This window comes from Halichoerus grypus, chromosome 7 (genome assembly GCF_964656455.1).
Source record: "Halichoerus grypus chromosome 7, mHalGry1.hap1.1, whole genome shotgun sequence".
Taxonomy (NCBI): Eukaryota; Metazoa; Chordata; class Mammalia; order Carnivora; family Phocidae; genus Halichoerus; species Halichoerus grypus.
The window spans coordinates 135,312,541-135,331,459 of record NC_135718.1 but is presented as its reverse complement, the minus strand read 5'-3'; the positions used below and the strand labels follow the sequence as shown (position 1 = coordinate 135,331,459).

General features: G+C 34.5%; 1 protein-coding gene across 6 annotated transcripts in view; it reads right to left on the bottom strand.

Annotated features, from left to right (window-relative positions):
* Positions 1 to 18,919, bottom strand: part of UCHL5 (ubiquitin C-terminal hydrolase L5) — an 82,662-nt gene that overhangs the window by 15,509 nt on the left and 48,234 nt on the right. For 4 of the 6 annotated variants that reach the window (XM_036084179.2, XM_078078350.1, XM_036084181.2 and 1 more), the window contains exons 2-7: positions 18,739 to 18,802; positions 17,230 to 17,335; positions 2,804 to 2,929; positions 2,661 to 2,722; positions 2,453 to 2,583; positions 828 to 891 (exon numbers count right to left, since the gene is read on the bottom strand). In XM_036084179.2, the coding sequence (XP_035940072.1) occupies positions 828 to 891; positions 2,453 to 2,583; positions 2,661 to 2,722; positions 2,804 to 2,929; positions 17,230 to 17,335; positions 18,739 to 18,802 (553 nt within the window). Of the gene's footprint in view, positions 1 to 827; positions 892 to 2,452; positions 2,584 to 2,660; positions 2,723 to 2,803; positions 2,930 to 8,304; positions 8,459 to 12,815; positions 12,880 to 17,229; positions 17,336 to 18,738; positions 18,803 to 18,919 lie in introns of those variants that run through there. The other 2 variants (XM_036084185.2, XM_078078352.1) reach the window with 2 other exon arrangements.

Here is an 18,919-nt window from a genome sequence, read left to right as displayed (position 1 = left end):
GAAATGAAAACTTATGTTCACACAAAAATGTGTACACAAATGTTTCTTGCTGCTTTATTCATCACAGCCAAAAACTAGAAGCAATCCATATGTCCTTCAATGGGTAAATGGGCAAAAAAAAAAAAAAAAAAAAAAGATCCTACCCATACCGTACACTAGCACCCATCATTAGAAAAGAATGAAGCACTTATGTACTTAATGACCTGGATAAATCTCCAGAAAATTATTCTGAGTGAAAGAAGCCAATCCAAAAAGGTTACATATTGTATGTTTCCATTTACACAACATTCTTTAACTGACAAAAATTATAAAACTAGGGATTACAGATGGGAGGGGAGAATGGCAACAGAGGAAGGAAGTGGCTGTGGCTCTAAAAGGGCAACATGAGGGAATCCTTGTGCTGATGAAATCATTCTGTACCTTGACTGTATCCCTGGCAACATCCTGGCTGTTGATCCTGTACGCTAGTTCGATAAGATGTTACCAGTGCTGGGTAAAGGGTACACGGGATCTCTCTGTATTATCTTTATAACTGAATGTGACTATATAATTATCTCAAAATAAGAGTTTTAATTTAATAAAAAAAGATGCTTAAAAACAACTCTACAAAACAACTATATAAAATATCTAATGGAGATCTGCATGTTTAACTTTAGAGGACATATTACTATGTAGAATTTAAATATTTCTGAAATAGATTTCCTGAACATACTAATCCAATCAAAAGTAGATGTTCAACAAGCACTGCTAAAATAATAATAAAATAAAAGTTGAAAAAATGTTTAAAAACCAGAATACTATGCCAGTGAGAATAGCTGAGCATTTACTTTTGTATCCTTTTTTCTATGACTGGCCTCACTGCGCTGATCCAGTCATCTTGATTGCATGCACCTAGAAAGAAATATCAAAGCAATTAAATCAAATAAAATCAACATTAAAATTATTTCAAAAGTTAGTCTAAAATATCGTTTTATAAATATTTTGGGAAATTCAGGATGGTAAAAATCCTTTTAGCATAACAATGTTAAGCTTCAATTCTTAGTTTCGGAGTAAAGGTAAGGGCAAAAAGCGTTAGTGTAATTTGCATTACCACATTATTGTGTCACTTAGTAGGTACTGAACAAATGTCTGGAAAAGTAACTAATTAGGGAGTGATCCCATTACAATCCACAACTTTGTGAAATAAGAATAACTACCATTTTACAGTAATAAAACTGAGGGGTAAGAAAAATCAGCACAAGTCAGTAGCAAATAAGGATTCAATCCTTACCAGTCTGACTCCCTACCATCATAACTGTAAAATAAAAAACTAAAACTACATATTATGCAAAACCAATTTTACCCAGTTGTTTTAATCCTCTTTTTCACCATAATTTTTAGCATAGCCACCAGTTGTATAGCAAAACTGGCTGTTCTACTTTATCTTTTACGTTCTTTGTGTTTGATGGTTCTAACGAATATAGAATAAGTGACCAGATAGAAGCCAACAGAGAAAATGCAGAGATCAGCTCAACCATCAAACTACAAAAAACTTCAAGAGAATTTAAAGAACATTCTATTAATTTTCTGTGACATAGAAAAATAAATATTTTTAAACATAGAGGTAACACGTAAATCTGCATTAGACAAATTATTGGTTCTATGCAGGGGACATGGTCAAAAAGTACAAACAAAATGAACCAATGTTCATTTTTTAATCTAAAATAAACTATAAAGTTTTATGAACAGCAGATATTAGGTTCAATAAAAACAGGTTTCGTTGGACTTAAAAATGAACCTAATTTTTGAAAAAAGGAAACTTAATGAGGTAAAAATAAGGAGTTAAAATTCTTTGTGGGTCTATGATTTTAGTACTATATCAGAACCACCAATTATATCCTCAACCTTGCTAACCATTTATCATTTTTGCTTAAGGTTAGAGATGGGTGGGATTGGGACAAATCTACCCTTTGGCCCAAAGGACAGCATATTAATACACTATTTAAACAGAAACCTCAAAGAAAAACACTTCTTAGAGATTGTTAAACACTGAATTAAAGTGATTCTGAATGATCCAATTCTAAGTGAAAATATTTTAATGCAAGATGGCTAGAAATGCTTACTACCCCTTATCAGTAGGTTAAAAATGACAAGAATAATTTACATTCACTATAAAAATTAGCTTTTTAAAGTTAACTGGAAAATAAAAAAAAATAAATTATGTAATCTATGGGTTAAAGAAATTTTCTTAGAAGAAAATTAAAGATCTCAGTTGAACCATAGTAGTTAACATGTCCTTCCTATGTTATTTAACCTCATAAAGTAATGAAAAGCTTAAGACTTTTCATGACATTATACCTCATAGTCACCTTCCCCTTCAAAAACCTAAGCAGCATTGTGGCAAAAACAAAGGAGAATACCCAATCTTTTTTCCTTGTCAAAAGTGAAATAGCAGGAACAGGAACCAGATTACCTAAATCAATCGGTCCTTCTCTTAATCCATCTAATTCATACAATCTTCCATTTACAGGAACATAACTGACAAAGTGAAAAGCATCTTCTTCTTTTGCTGATGTCTTTGCATCAAATTCAAACATTTGCTGTCTACAGTGAAGAAAAAAAAATAGTGAGAGACAAACAAGCAAAAAAGAAAGTGTTTATTTAACAAAAAGTCTCTTTACCTGGCAAAACTGTTGTGTACTTGTCGAATCACATCTGAATTGCTCAGTGCCAAACCTTTCATCTAAAATAATTGTTAAAGTAGCCTATTAAAAAGAGAACTATCACAAATAGGGCATTTTAGGAATAATAAGATTATACTCACAGCTGCATCAAAACTTTGTGAAAATTCCTTAAACTCTGATAATGTCTCTCCCAAATGGACATCTTGATGGGTACAGTTCAATAACACACTTACTATAGCTTGGGTAGCACAAGCATTGTTAATTACCTATAAAACATAAAAGCAAAAATACGATCAATTTATTTTTTTAAAAAGCAGCTTTTAACTGATGACAATGCCCTCCAAAATATGAATAACGTTAACAGTTTTCAAAATGTATTTCATATAGTCTTAACATAAACATAATAAACGTGCTTAATTCCATTCTAATGTATTTTCAGGAATTTGCTGCAATTCTGGAGTTGAGGATTCTAGGAAACCAAATAAATTAAATAAACTCATAACATCAGTGAAACCAATCCAGTTAGGGTAATAAGACCAATCTTTCCTGATCTAAACACAGCAGATTAAATCAACAGAACTTGTCCCCCCTCCTATTCACACTTCTTCCTAAATTCACTTCTGCCTATCCAAATTTAACCCATATTTCGGTATTCAGCACAAGCTCCAACTCACCTAGGTGGCTTTTAGAGAAATTATCCAACAATTGCTATTAGTTTCTACCTTCAGGTTCCTAAAAAGGATATATACTGTCCACACATATTTTCACCTCAGTCAGATACAGTCTTTACACTAAATGCTGTCATCTAGTTGTTAACTATTTATTTAACAAATTATGTGGACCTTACATTTTAGAGTGAAAAACCATTTAGACAGCACTTACTATGTGCCAGTTACTTTTCTAGGCACCTCACATGTATTAATTCTTTTAATTCTCTCAACAACCTATGAAGGAGTAATATTATTATCCCCATTTTACATTCGTGGAAGCTAAGGCACAAAGAGGTTAAGTAACTTGCCCCAATGGCACAGAGCTAAGCAACAGGCAGACAGTCTCGTTCTAGAGTTTGTGCATTTAGCCACCATGTTAGGCTGGCTCTGTACATATATGTGGTCTAACCAGATTATAACCTACTGTGGACAAGGGCTTCTTCCATATTTCCTATAGCCCCTATATAGTCACACCTCAGATGATCAGTGTGAATACCAGCAAAGTTAATTATAAAGTTGAACTAAATTTGGTGAACGATTTTTAAAAATACAGTTTAGTCCTATTGCTATATTTTGTTACTACATTATAATTAAATACTATTTTCTAATTAAAGTCTTTCTAAAATGCTAATTCACTTATGATTTTACAATTTAGCAAACTATTTATATCCTGCTGGATTTCAGAAGAAAAATTTTCAATTATCTTCTGTCTTTAATTCTTATATTCCTCTACTTATTGTGTTGCCAGAGGCTTCGGAGGTCTTGTGAAATCCACTAGATCTTACATCGTTTGCTGCAGTATATTTGAAAAATTCCTTGATAACACTGCTTTCTCTACTAGGAAACATTCTCTTACACCCAGTTCTCAAACAAATATAATGATACCACCACACTTCTGATATTCTTCTCTGATAATATCTTGTACTCAAAACTATCTTATAATTGACACATTAGAGAAAAGTAACAGGAAGTCTAGAATCCAATTAATATTGCTGATTTCTTTTAATATGTATTTTTCTCTGAATCACAGTTCTTTAGTAAATTTGGAGAAAAAATTTCAATGACTAAAGGAGACTTCATAAAGGTGGTTAACTAAAACTTTGTAAGACTCAGTGCCCCCTTATCTTGGACCAAAATTATCTGGGATAAAATTATCTGGGAATGGGTTGGTAGGAGTTAAGTTAGATGAAGTTAAAATTTATACTCATTCACACGTTCTTTCAAATTCACACATTAAGGACACACTATGTACGCAGTGCCAGGCTAGATGCTGAGGCTATGGCAGAGAATACTCTCAAACATTCCTATGACCTAAGGACTTCAAATCTGTAATCCATCACTTTAGAAAACTTTTTTAAAGAATTAGAAAAAAAAAAAAACTCCTTCCAAAGTCATCAAGTTATATACATTAAACATGCAGTTTTTGTATAATCAACTTCAATATATTTTTTTAAAAAGACAAATATCCTGTCATTACTATTTCTCCTTCAATGTTAATAATGATTCATACTGTCCATGATTTATTACAACTTATTTTGTGTGTGTATGAAGAATAGTAATCATGGTGTGCATGAATATAAAAATACCTTTCCAGGTTTAGAAATGAGTTTAGCACCACCAAGTGGTTATGCTACATATAGCATAGAATTGCCAAAAGAAAAAAGACCTTAGGGGCGCCTGGGTGGCTCAGTCGTTAAGCATCTGCCTTTGGCTCAGGTCATGATCCCAGGGTCCTGGGATCGAGCCCCGCATCGGGCTCCCTGCTCCACGGGAAGCCTGCTTCTCCCTCTCCCACTCCCCCTGCTTGTGTTCCCTCTCACTCTGTCTCTCTCTGTCAAATAAATAAATAAAATCTTAAAAAAAAAGAAAAGAAAAAAGACCTTAAAAAGGGTACCTCCATATAGTCATTCAAGTATTTACTAAGCACCTGCAGTGTGCCAGACATTGTGGTGTGTGGGATGCACAGTGAACGAGAGAGTTAGAGAAGTCTTTTATCTCACGAAACTCACATAAAAATCACCTTATAGACATCTATTTGGCAGAACTTTAACTTTAGTTCATGTCACAAAAATTCACTGTAGCATACATTATTTTGTAGTTCCCAACTTTTTAAATCTTTAATTTATCCTGAGTATTCTATTATATGCTCTGGCTTGCAACACATTTTCAAAAAGAGTAGTAGAGTTTAACAGGAAAAGGAGGCTAGAGTAAGAGATCACATCTAGATAGGGCTGGCCCAGGCCCTTAAGAATTTGGTTTGAATTCCTTTGAGAGAATATATTCTTTAGTTCATCCAGGCTCTTCACTCCTTATTTCTTACACACAACCAGATTCATGCATGCATGCATGTTGCCAACCTGATACTGCAGCCATTTGACTTATAACCTCTGGACTAGAGAATAACTTCTTTTCATAGTTTATATTAAAGAATATGGTGGGTGTTCAGAGGAATGCTCCTAAAGCAGTTTAAAGTACTGCATTATAAATTACAGTCAATCTTCACTGAGCTGTAGCTATAAAATAAAGTTTTCACTATTTATTTATACTCAAAGGAAAAAAAGGTTGAGAATGAAACTGTGGGTTCCTAAAGGGAAGGTGACTCTAAAATGGGGCGCCTGGGTGGCTCAGATGGTTAAGTGTCTGCCTTCGGCTCAGGTCATGATCCCAGGGTCCCGGGATCGAGTCCTGCATCGGGCTTCCTGCTAGGCGGGGAGCCTGCTTCTCCCTCTCCCTCTGCCTCTGCCTCTCTCTCTGACTCTCATGAATAAATAAATAAAATATTAAAAAAATAAAATAAAATAAACACAAAACAAAAAAAAGTATACAATAAATGCCCTGCCTGTGAAAAATTTAGAAAAAAATCCATACATGAAAGAGATGAATAAAAAACCAAAATGATGAAGGAAGAAATCATCTTTAACTGAAGTATCAGAGGTTTCTCTATGAATGTAAAAAAAAAAAAAAAAATTAAGATTTATTTATTTATTTATTTGACAGAGAAAGAGACAGCGAGAGAAGGAATACAAGCAGGGGCGCGGGACAGGGAGAAGCAGACTTCCCGCCGAGCAGGGAGCCCAATGCAGGGCTCGATCCCAGGACCCTGAGATCATGACCTGAGCCGAAGGCAGATGCTTAACGACTGAGCCACCCAGGCGCCCCTATGAATGTAAAATTTTTAACAGAACTTTGAAAGTTTGACAGGACCTAGAGAATAGAGAAGGAAATTCATTCAGGGAAGCGAGAGGGTATGAACAAAGGAACAAATTTACATGGTATGTTCAAGAGACAATGTGCATACTGGTTTGTATTAGTATGGTTGTGGTCAGGGTATGGCATCATTTGCTACCTTGAAAATCACTGAGCAATTAGTAGTTTGCCCTAGGAGCAAAAGATTTTTAATAGGGAAATAACATAATAAAAATAGGTTTTTTTATTATGAAAGATTCAGTCTGACAATTTACAGCAAGGATTGAAGATGGCTGAAAACAGAAACAAGATCAGCTGGATTCTACCCTAACGCACATATGAAACAATAAAAGGTGATAGATTAATGGATATATGAAACCTCTATCACACAAATATGCAAGTCAGAATTCTAGGAGTCAGGAATACAACTATAAAAAAAAAAAAAAAGTTGGGCGCCTGGGCAGCTCAGTTGTTTAAGCAAAGGCCGTCGGCTCAGGTCATGATCCTAGAGTCCCAGGATGGAGCCCCGCATTGGGCTCCCTGCTCAGCAGAGAGTCTGCTTCTCCCTCTGCCCCTCCCCTTGCTCATGCTCTCTCTCTCTCTCTCAAATAAATAAATAAAATCTTTAAAAAAAAAAAAGGTTAAAAAGGATAAGGGAATACTAATAACCATATGAAACAATTTTGTAAATTTAAGCTAAAATGGAGAAATTTTTTAAAAATCTTATCAAAACCAAGTCAAGAAATAAGTGGTCTTTTAACTATTAAGTTGAACCAGTAGTTACATATATACTTACAAAGAAAATACCAGGCCCAGAATTGGCTGTAAAGGCCCAGTATTGGTTGTAAAGGCCCAGAATTGGCTGTACAGGCCAATTCTATCAAAATCTGAAGAAAAAGATCATCTAAATTTTATACAAATTCTTTGGAACAATTAAAAAAAGAGGAAATTCCAATTCATCCCATGAAGCCAGCAAACCCCTAATACTAAACCTAATCAAAGCCATTATGAGAAAAGAAAATTAAGGCCCATTTCATTCATAAATACAAATGCAAAACACTGAACAAATAATAAATCTGACAGTACATAAACAGAGAATATATCATGATCAACTGGGCTTATACCAGATATGAAGGATGATATAATATTTAGAAAAATCATTAATATGACTGCACTAATCTATTAAAAGAGAGAAAATAAACATGATCATTACAATAAGTACAGAAAAAGCATTTGAAAAATTTTCATAATAAAGACACTCAACTAAATTAATAACAGAATGCCCTTACCTGAAAAAGAACATTTTAAAAAATAAAAATAAAAACCTGAGTAAACATTATCCAAAACAAGAAAATGGTAAAAGCATTCCCTTTAAAATCATGATGATTTTATTGAAGGTCTTAGCCAATAAGAAAAATAAATTAGAAGCATAAGGATTTGAAAGGAGGAAATAAGACTGTTATCATTTGATATAGTAATTTAGATAGAACCCTCTCAAAAAAAACAACAAATAAATATTAGAGATAATAGAAGAGTTGAGCAAGATAGCTAAATATTAAAACATAAAAGTGAATTGCATTTTTTTACCAGCATCGAACACCTAGAAAATTAATTGAAGAGAAGATAGGATTTATAATTATAACAGAAATATCAAGGAGTTAGGATAAATCTAACAAAAGAGGAAATGACCTCTACAGAGAAAATTATACATGTTAAAGATAATAAAGATCTAAATAGATACATACTATGTTCATGACTTAATATGAAGATATAAATTCTCCCCAAATTGATATATATAGTCAATGCTATTCCAGTCAAAATTCCAACAGAATTTTTCATACAACTTGATGACTCTGAAATTTACATGAAGAGCATGGGGCCAAGAACAGAAGGATATTTCTGAAAAAGAGCAGGGAGGGGAGACATGACCTATTAGATATCGGACCTTATGAAGAAGTGAAAGGAATTAGGACAGTGATATTGGCACAGAGACAGACTAATGAATGTAACAGAGTACAGCCCAGAAACACACACACACACACACAGAACTCTGATCTACAACAGAGGTGTAATGTTAGATAAGTAGGGAAAACAACAGATGTTTAATAAATGAGGCTAGAAAAAAATGATGATCCATATGGAAAAAGATAAAACTGAACTCCTACTTCACTCACCAAAACCCAACTCCCGATGAATTAAAGACATAGATGTCAAAAATTAAAATTTAAATACATAGGTAAATATCTTTTACAACTTCAGATAGATAACAATTTCTTAAACAAGATACAAAAAGCACTGGCTCTAAAATATAAAATTCTATTCATCAAGACACCCAGGTAAAACATTAAGGTGCCAACTTGGAGTAGCAATATCAAGAATACATAAACAACTCATACAAATCAAAAAGAAAAGCACGATTCACCCCACAGAAAAATAAAAATAAACAGAAATTTCAGAGAAGAAACACATATGGCTACTTTCAAAATGATTAGTGTCCAGGCAGATGTAAACCAAGACCATAATGAAGTACCATTTTAGGACAAGCAGGCTGGCAAAAATTAAAAAGGCCTGACAATACCACGTCAGAGCATGTGGCTACATAGTTACTCAGATATTGCTGATGGGAGTGTACTTGGAGCATCTACTTCAGAAAACATTTCGATACATTTATGTATCACATGAAGTAGTCAGTTCTACTTCTAGGTATACACCAGGAGAAATCTGCACATATACAACAGCAGACATGTAGAAAAATGTTTATGGCCACACAATTCATAGTAACTCAGATGTAAAACTCAAATGCCAACCTAGGAAGAGTAAGTAAATAAACCCAGCATGTTCATGCAGTTGATATTACACAGCATGCAAAATAAAGTAACTACTATGATGAACAACTTACAGAAGAATCTTAATGATATAATATTAAATCAAAAAGTAAGTCCCCCCAGGAGTCCTGGAATCGAGCCCTGCATCAGGCTCCCTGCCTGGCTGGAAGCCTGCTTCTCCCTCTCCCACTCCCTTTACTTGTATTCCCTCTCTCGCTCTGTCTGTCAAATAAATAAACAAAATCTTTAAAAAAAAAAAAAAAGTCAGTCCCCCAAAATCACACAGAGGATGTGAGAGATGAAATGAAATGAATCACTTATGTCAAGGGGTTTTAAAATGGAGCCATGAGGGATGCCTGGGTGGCTCAGTTGGTTAAGCATCTGCCTTCAGCTCAGGTCATGATCCCAGGGTCCTGAGATTGAGTCCTGCATCAGGCTCCTTGTTTTATTAAATAAATAAAATAAAATAAAATGGAGCCAGGAGGCCAATAAGGAAATGGGCTTTATGCACATCCTCACAGGATAAAACCACAAACTTTGAATTGGGCAAAAGGGAATAAATTCCAAGGCCTCTGCCCATACACCTGCAACTTGCTACAGTAAGACTTTGCTTAGTGAAAGCCTTAGCAACCAATTATATTCAGTCAAGATTAGTTTTCTGTGAGCCAACACCAATAAAAATTCTTTGTAAACAACACATACAAACATTCTTTTTGTCTTTTAAAACCCTTGATTTTCAGGGCGCCTGGGTGGCTCAGTCGTTAAGCGTCTGCCTTCGGCTCAGGTCATGATCCCAGGGTCCTGGGATCGAGCCCCGTCTTGGGCTCCCTGCTCCGAGGGAAGCCTGCTTCTCCCTCTCCCACTCCCCCTACTTGTATTCCCTCTCTCACTCTGTCTCTCTGTGTCAAATAAATAAATAAAATCTTTATAAATAAATAAATAAATAAATAAAAATAAACCCCTTGATTTTCATTCCCTAGGGAACACAATTTGGCTTACTACCCAAATCTCTGCTCCCCGACTACAATTTTGAGACCCCAAATAAATGCTTTTATTTTATTTCAGCACTGTCTCTTTTCTCAATTGATAAGCATAATATTTTTATCTAGCCAAAATTTTATATACATACACCCTTTTTAGGATTACAAAAAATACGTAAAAGAGAAAGCAAGGGGGTTGCTGGCTGACTCTTGGTTTTGGCTCAGGTCATGATCTCGCAACAAGCCCCAAGTCTGGCTCTGTGCTCAGTGCTGAGTCTACTTCAGATTCTCTCTCCCTTTCTCTCCTGCTCAAACTCTCTCTCTCTCAAATAAATAAATTCGTTAAAAAAAAAAAGGCAAGGAAATGATATACCAAATTCAACAGGAAGATTACAAGCAATGGAGGGAGGGAGAATGAGAGTTATGTTGAACAGTGGGTGAGAGAGAAGGACATAATAGATGAAGTTTACTTGGGTGGTGAGTTCTTAGGTGCTTAACGTATTACTTAAAATTATGAAATAAACAAATAAATAGGAGTCATGAGTGTGTGTCATCAATCAAGGATTATCATAATCCTATTCCATGTACCTGAAGATGGATTTTTTTAAAAAAGGAAAAAAAAAAACACAGGCATCATCATTGATTGCTATATCTTCCTCCTTCATCCCCACATCCAATCCATTACACATTAAGGGTGCTAACTACTTAATCTACTAAGTATTATTCAAATCTGTTCATACTCATCTCTACCACCAGTCTTTCATCTACTTTTGCATGTACTTCTGCAAAAGCCTCCTGATAACTAGTCATATTCTATACCACCGTCTCCTCAAATGCATTCTTCACACTATAGCCAAAGGGAATCTCTTCTAAATAAAAATCTGATCATGTCATACTTCTTTAAGCACTTCAATAACCTTCTATTACTCTTAGGATACAGACAAAAAGTCTCAATCATGGCCTAAAATACCATGCATGATATGACCTCTGTCAGCATATTTGGCAGAAGGCTGATATTCTCTAATAACCGTCTTCTCCTTCTTCCATATGAATTAAGTACCCAAATTTTATCTGGGTCCATGACCACCTGGAATGAAGACAACTTTCCCACTCTCCTTTGCTGCTAAGTACAGCAATGTGACTGAGTTCTGGCCAGAGAGAATTAAGTATGTGACATCGGCAAATTCTAGAAAATGTCCATAAAAGGAGAGAAGTGTGCTGTCGTCCCCCTTCTGCTTTCTGGAATGTGGAATTAAGATAGAATGGCTAAAACTCCAACAATCATCTTGGGCCACGAAGTAATCTTTAGAATAGAATCCACACACAAAGGAACAAAACAAAAGAGCCTGTAATCCTGACAATTTTTGGAAGTGAAAGAGAAAAACTTCTATTTCTTATAAACCATTGTGTCTCTACACCTAATTATACCTAATTCTGATTAACATGCTGCCTGTTCAGCCTCACATCTCATGCCATCTGCCCCTTGCTCTCTATATGTCAGTTACACTGGCCTTCTTTTAGTACATTTTACTAGTCTTACTCCCTTTTGCTATATAAAGCTGTTACTAATCTGGGATGATCTTCAACCTCTTTTCCCCATTTAATACCTACTTAACCTTTAGACTTCAGCTGAACTGTCACTTACTCAGAGCTTTCTCAGATCTCCCTAAAGGGGTCAAGTCCCATTTTTATATATATAATAAACAACTTAATCTTGCCCAAAAAGAGGCCTTACCTTTACCCTTGGCTTCTGGGAGGTAAACTCTAAGCTCTTGAAAAGCCAGGCCTCATAAGAGCATCTTTGTTTACTTGGGCATATGGTCCACAAAGGTAGTCTAACACTGATTTCAGGTGGAATTTTGGGGCAACAGTATCAGCTCAACCTCCAAGGTGACTGGAGACTAAAGTCAGCCACGTTGGGTGGTCAGCCAGGTCTATGTGACTGAGGCCAAATAAAAACTCTGGATACCAAGAACTGGTTGAGATTCCCTGGATGACAATACTCTGTATCTACTGTCACATATGGTTACCAGGAAAGTTAGTGCCATCTGTGACTCTACTGGGAGAAGACAACTGGAAGCTCTCAGCAAGGAAATTTCCCAGACTCTGCCCCATCCATCTCTTCCCTTGGCTGAATTTAATCTGGATCTTTCACTGTATTAAACCATAACTGTAACTATAACAGCTTTCAATAAGGTCTATGAGGTTTTTCTAGCAAATTACAGAAACTGAGGGTGGTCTTGGGGACCCCCCAAATTTGTAATTGTCAGAAGTGAGGGTGGCTTGGGGACCCTGAATTCTGTAGTTGGTGTTCGAGTGAGGGTGGTCTCAGATTGTTTTCAAACTTCGCAGTATAATATGGTTGTCATTTCACTCTACACAGTCCTTATCACCACCATAATTTTGCATTTCACTGATTAAAACCGATCTCTTCAACTAAACTCTAAGCACCTTGTGGGAAGGGATTACGACTGTTCATCATTCTTCAAGCACCTAGCAGAGTATCTGGCACATTGTAGGCGATCGTCCTTTCCTGGAAGGTTGAATAGATAGACAAACCCAGTACAGTCTTAGCAAGTAAACCAGTGAAAAATGGTAACAAGACAATGATGTTTTGCAGAGAAGTATTACCAAAATGTCACTTCTTACACACAAATTATAATTACTAGATTCTTTTCTCAATACTCTATTAATCAGTGATCCATGTACATGCACTCCTACAGTTAGAGTCTATGACCAGCTTAAGATAGTCAGTTTTACTATTACCTCTCTAAATTGATGCAATCCCATCCATAAAGACCAAAAATATATACTTAGTTAATATTTATGAACTTATCATAAATAAATTTTAATTACAATTTCTGAAAATAGGAGACTCCTGGATAAAATTATTAGTTCTTGAAGCCTAAAATTAAGGATTATATATTTACGTAATACAAAGTTTCTGGCATAAGCTCACAGGAAGCATACACTAAAAAGACTAAAAGATATTATTGGGGAATTACTGATCTGTCAGTTCAATAAGCACTGTTGAGATAATATAGTACAAAAAACACCCAGTATTATTGGAAAATCACTAATCCTAGACATTAATAAACATGGCAGGAATAATATAATACAAATAAAACATTAAATTATAGTTAAGACAGAAATACAGACCTAAAAAAATACCACAAATTCACACCCTAGAAAAATATCACAAATTCAAACCCTAGTATCACTTTTCTTTAGAGTACTTTCTTTTACCTTAAAAATACTTAGACCTCTATAAATCATTAATGCCGTAGTATTAGTGAATACTAGTGTTAACTGTAATATTCTTAGAGATGAAGAGCTCAGTCTACATTTATTGAATATCTACTATGTGCCAAGGACTGTACATAGAAACAAAAGCCCAGACTCCCAGGTTCACAACTTAGTGTGGAAGAAATTAAATGCACACATACACAGAGAAAAAATCCGGAAGAATATAAATCATTTTCAGGGGTTATCTCTGAAGCAGGGATTATAAGGGACTTTTATTTCCTACATCATATAGTTACAATGCTTAAATTTTGTAAATTGAATATATATATTCATATAACTTAAAATATAAAACCTTCCTTTAAAAGGAGAAAAAACACCTGAAGGGCTTTTAAAATTACCTGTCTCCTACTTTTTCTCTATATCAAGATCTTGAAAATCACAAACTGTGGTTTTAAAATTATAATTATTGTTGTACAATAATACATCAGTACAAGTAATATAATATATAAATTATATATAAATATATAAATTATTTGTGTTAGAAAAATAACTAGAAACTCCAAATGTTGATCATTAAGAGAGTAGTTAAATAAATTAGAGGACATTTACACCAAGAATACTTCTAAAAGAGGCAATGTGGTCATGTGGTCAAGAGCATGAACTTCAGAACTACGGTGCCTGAGCCTGTAGCCCAGCACTGCCAGCAACGAGCTGCGTAACCTGGGCAAGTTTCACAAGCTCTCTGGGATTCAGCTTCCACATCTGTGAAATAATAAGGAATCTATACAACCACACAGCATTGTTGTATCAGCTACTATAAATAAATTAATACATAAAAAATAATACATATGGAAGTACCTAATAAGCCTTCAGAAAATGTTAGCTAATACTATTATGTGCATGGAAATGGAACAGAGTCAAACTTTTACCATTAAGTGAGAAAAAAGATGCAAAATATTTTGCATAACAACCCAGTTTTAGTAAGAAAATTATAATGAGAATGTGTTAGCATATAAAAAGACAATGTGGGAGGTAGTATGACATGTGGAATCACAAACCTGGGTTTTAGACCTGGGTTTAAATTCTGTGTGACCTCTGAAAAATAAGTTAAATTTTTCCAGGTCTCAATTTCTTCATCTGTGACATTAGGATCATAACCTTACAGAGTTGTTGCAGGATTAAATAAATATTTCTAAAGCACAATATCTGATACACAATAAGAATGGTAAATGTTGGCTACTGTTGGTATTGTTTTCATTATTGTTGAAATTAAGAAGAGACATGCCTGTCTTATTCACCATTATACCCCTAGTACCTAAAACAATGCCTAGCACAAAGTGGATGCTCAATAATTACTTGTTAATTAAATGAATGAATCAAACCATTCAAAGTGGTTAGTAGAGATGGGTTTGGGATTACAAAGATACTTTTATCACTATCTATTTCTGTACTTTAAGTTCTGCTATCAGAAAAAAATACACAATAAATGTTCTCTAAACCCTTAAAGTAAAAAGAAGAAAGTGCTAATTTCTCTAAAAAAACACTGAATTTTAAAAAGTTGGGGGAAAATGGAAAGAAGTAGTAAGAGAAAAAGGGAAAACAAATTACTAAGTTGAATAGCAAAGGCTTGATCCAAAGGGCAACAATGAGAATTAGCAGTTTTATTTTCAACCTTTCTTTTTTTTTTTTTTTAAAGATATTATTTATTTATTTGACAGAGAGACACAGCGAGAGGGAACACAAGCAGGGGGAGAGGGAGAGGGAGAAGCAGGCTTCCCGCGGAGCAGGGAGCCCGATGCGGGACTCGATCCCAGGACCCTGGGATCATGACCTGAGCCGAAGGCAGATGCTTAACAACTAAACCACCCAGGCGCCCCTATTTTCAACCTTTCTAAAGGTTAAATAGATTATCCTAAGCAATTTTTTGAGTCTCAGAAATAAGTGCAATTTTCAAACAAATGCCATCATATTTAGCTTAGATTTTAAACATTAATCAAACCTCTTTTATCATTCTCTTTTTCAGCTTTTCCAAACAACGGACCAAATGTATGGAGGCATCTAATAATATTCAACACTTCACTGTATATACTAGAACAGCAGTTCTCAAGTGTGGTCCATGGACCCTGGGAATTCCTAAGACACTTCTCAAGGGGTTCATGAGCTCAAAAATTGTTTCCTTAATAATTCAAAGACAGTTTTGCCTTCTTCCCTGCTTTCACATTTGCACTGATAGTATAATAGCAATGGTAGATAATACTGCTGGTATTTTAGCACCAGTCCGGGCAGTGGCATTAAACTGATTGACACAGATAGTTTTAAAAAAAAAAAAAAGCCAGGTTTACTGAAGACTGTCTTTAATGAAGCAGTAAAAGTTATTTTTATTAAAATCTGACTTGAAGTACAAGTCTTTAATATTCTATCAAATGAAATAGGTAGCACAAATAAAGAACTGCTGCTGCAGAACAAAATATGCTAGTCATTTCAAGGAAAGGCAGTAGGACGATTGAGCTGTGAGCTAGGTTGGCTGCTTTAATCTTGGAACATCTTTTTCACATGAAAACACAAATGGCAGACAAATACAGTTGTCCAAACAGGGTATGTGGCAGATATTTTTCTTTGAATTGAGTGAAATGACACTGTTACTTCAAAGAAAATACCTGACAGTATTTGTTTTTTTGATAAAATTTGAACTTTCAAGTGAAAATCAGAATTTGGTAAGACTAAGATCCTCCACTGTTAGTTTAAAAGTGTCATGATACTTAACCCACTGTGAGTTTAAAAGTTTCATGATACTTAATGACTTTTCTGATGATACACATGTGACTTGTTGATAATGTAATCAAATGTGTCAACACTTAGAAGATGTGTATAAGTCAGTGAACTTTCAAAATGACCAATGCACCATATTATCAAACGCTGCATGAGTAAAAGATCCATTTGCAGAACAAGACAAACCAAAGAATTTTAATATAATAAAGAATAAAGTTCTTTGATAGGGTTTCAGATTTCACACTGCAACTAATCTTTATGAAAGCAACATTTTTGGAATTTTGATATCAAAGAATATCCATAATTCTCTGATATAAAAAGATATTAAAATACTCCTCCCTTTCCAACTACACATAGGTGTGAAACTGAATTTTCTTCATATACTTCAACCAAAAACAAAACAAAACAAAAATACTGCAACAGACTGAATAAAGAAGCAGATAGGAGAATCCAGCTGTGTGCTATGAAGCCAGATATTAGATCTGAAAAATTGTAAAACAATGTAAAACATAAATGTAAAGTTTCTTGCTATTTTTTTGTTTTGGTAAGTGTGATTGTATTTCGCTAAAAAATGTGTTATTTATGTTAACAGGTAATGCATTTACTGTTTTTTAAAATCAATTAATATTCTCAAAATGTCTCAATCTTAATGTCTAATATAATAAATATTGATAAATATAATCCATATAAACAGAGAAGCTCTTTGGAGATCTCAATAATTTTTGAGAATGTAAAGGGGTCCTAAGACAAAAAAGCTTGTGGACTGCTACACCAAAAACACAAAAGTGAAATAGAGTTCTGTTTATAGAAAGGATTGCTCTCAAGACTTCAGAGTATCCAAGGACCATACCTGCTTGGCAAAAAATATCGTGTCAAGTCTGGAGTCCTGAACTACAGAGCCTGCGGGTTCTTCTCCCGGCTGCCACTTGAAAAGAAAAATTAACCCATGAACTGGCCTACAAAATAAAATACAAATTAGTGACACCAAATCCTGCTTCTTTGTGAACACACTGTCAATACATTACATTTTAGCAGCTACTTAACAAATACATTGCAAACAAAGTAAGTTTGAGAAAACTTTTTAAGATTTCTATTGCTATTCACAGTCACTAGAATGTTGCCTATGACATGGCTAATAAACCTTAAAATTACATTAGATAAAATAATTATAATGAAAGGTTTATTGTCAAATCTGGATTGTTCACTTCCGCCTTGTATCACTTCACTTAAAAACTAAAAATAAGAACATAGCAGAACTAAAAGAAGCTGTTAACCCTAGACTGAATTCTAATCTATATGAATAAAGTCCATGTAGGATGTTTATAGATAAATGGCTTATAGCATATATATTACAAAATATATTAAGTCACCTTTATATAATTGTTGGATTCATGAAAAATTGTCAAACTGCAGTATGAATGGATGCTATCATCTTATACATAATTAAGTCATCCACTTTCCTAAAAGAACTCTTGTTGCCCACGAAACATTAAATCACCACTTTAGGATTCTCTCCAGTCTTTTATAACTGTCTTCCATGCAACAAAACCCTTTCCTATCCTTTGAAGACAGTTCAAATGATGCATTTTTAACTAACCTTTCCTGATTACTCAGCCAGAGTTAATCCCTTATTTCATCTCAAGTCATTGCTCTTTCTGTGGGGAAGGGGAAAGTAGGGGGAAGCAAATGATCTCTTTACTATTAAAAACAGTAGCTATATCCCTACAGTCCCCATTTCCCCTTTAGAAGCCTACTCCTTGTCACATTCCAAGAAACCAAGAATTCTCCCTCCAATGAAAATTCCTCTAGCCCTCTATTGACAGTACAGGGTCAATGCTTGGGGGCATGGAGATTGAGGGTAAGGGGAGTCTCAGAAAGGTGATTCTAGTCAGAAGGATGGGGGAAAAGGAAGATACTTCCTGGCATCTAAATTTGGAATTTGAACTGTAACCTCCCCAAGAAGCAATGTGAAAATATATAGACAAGTTCTGAATTACTATTCATATATGTTATCTACTAAATATGTTTTTGTAGACTAACCTATTACTCACGTTTTTAATGTTAAAATGTGTTCTACGATCTAACCCTATTGATCTATAAGTGAATATTGTAAAAAAATCAATCAACCAATTCTGACATGGAATTACAGAGACTTAGTTTTTAATCCTTTAAAAGTTACTTATATCTGAGTCTCAGGTCTGGGTTATAAAACAGAGTAATAATACCTATCTCACAAGATCAAAGAAAGACTTAAAGGAGATGATGTAATCAGCCCATAGCAATCCAAGTAAAATAAACAGACAACAGTCTGCTTAAAGTACAGACATATTATTTTTAACACAACTAAGATCATACTTACTTTAATTTTTCAAAATTCTCAGGCTCTAAACTCCATATTTCTTCTACTTGGGCTCCTCGGCAACCTGAAATAAGAAATTATTTCTTTAGAAAACGAAATAACTCATTTTTTTCCTTCACCATTAAATAAAATACTAACTGAAAGAAATGCACATTTAGGGACAATGAGACAAGACAAATTA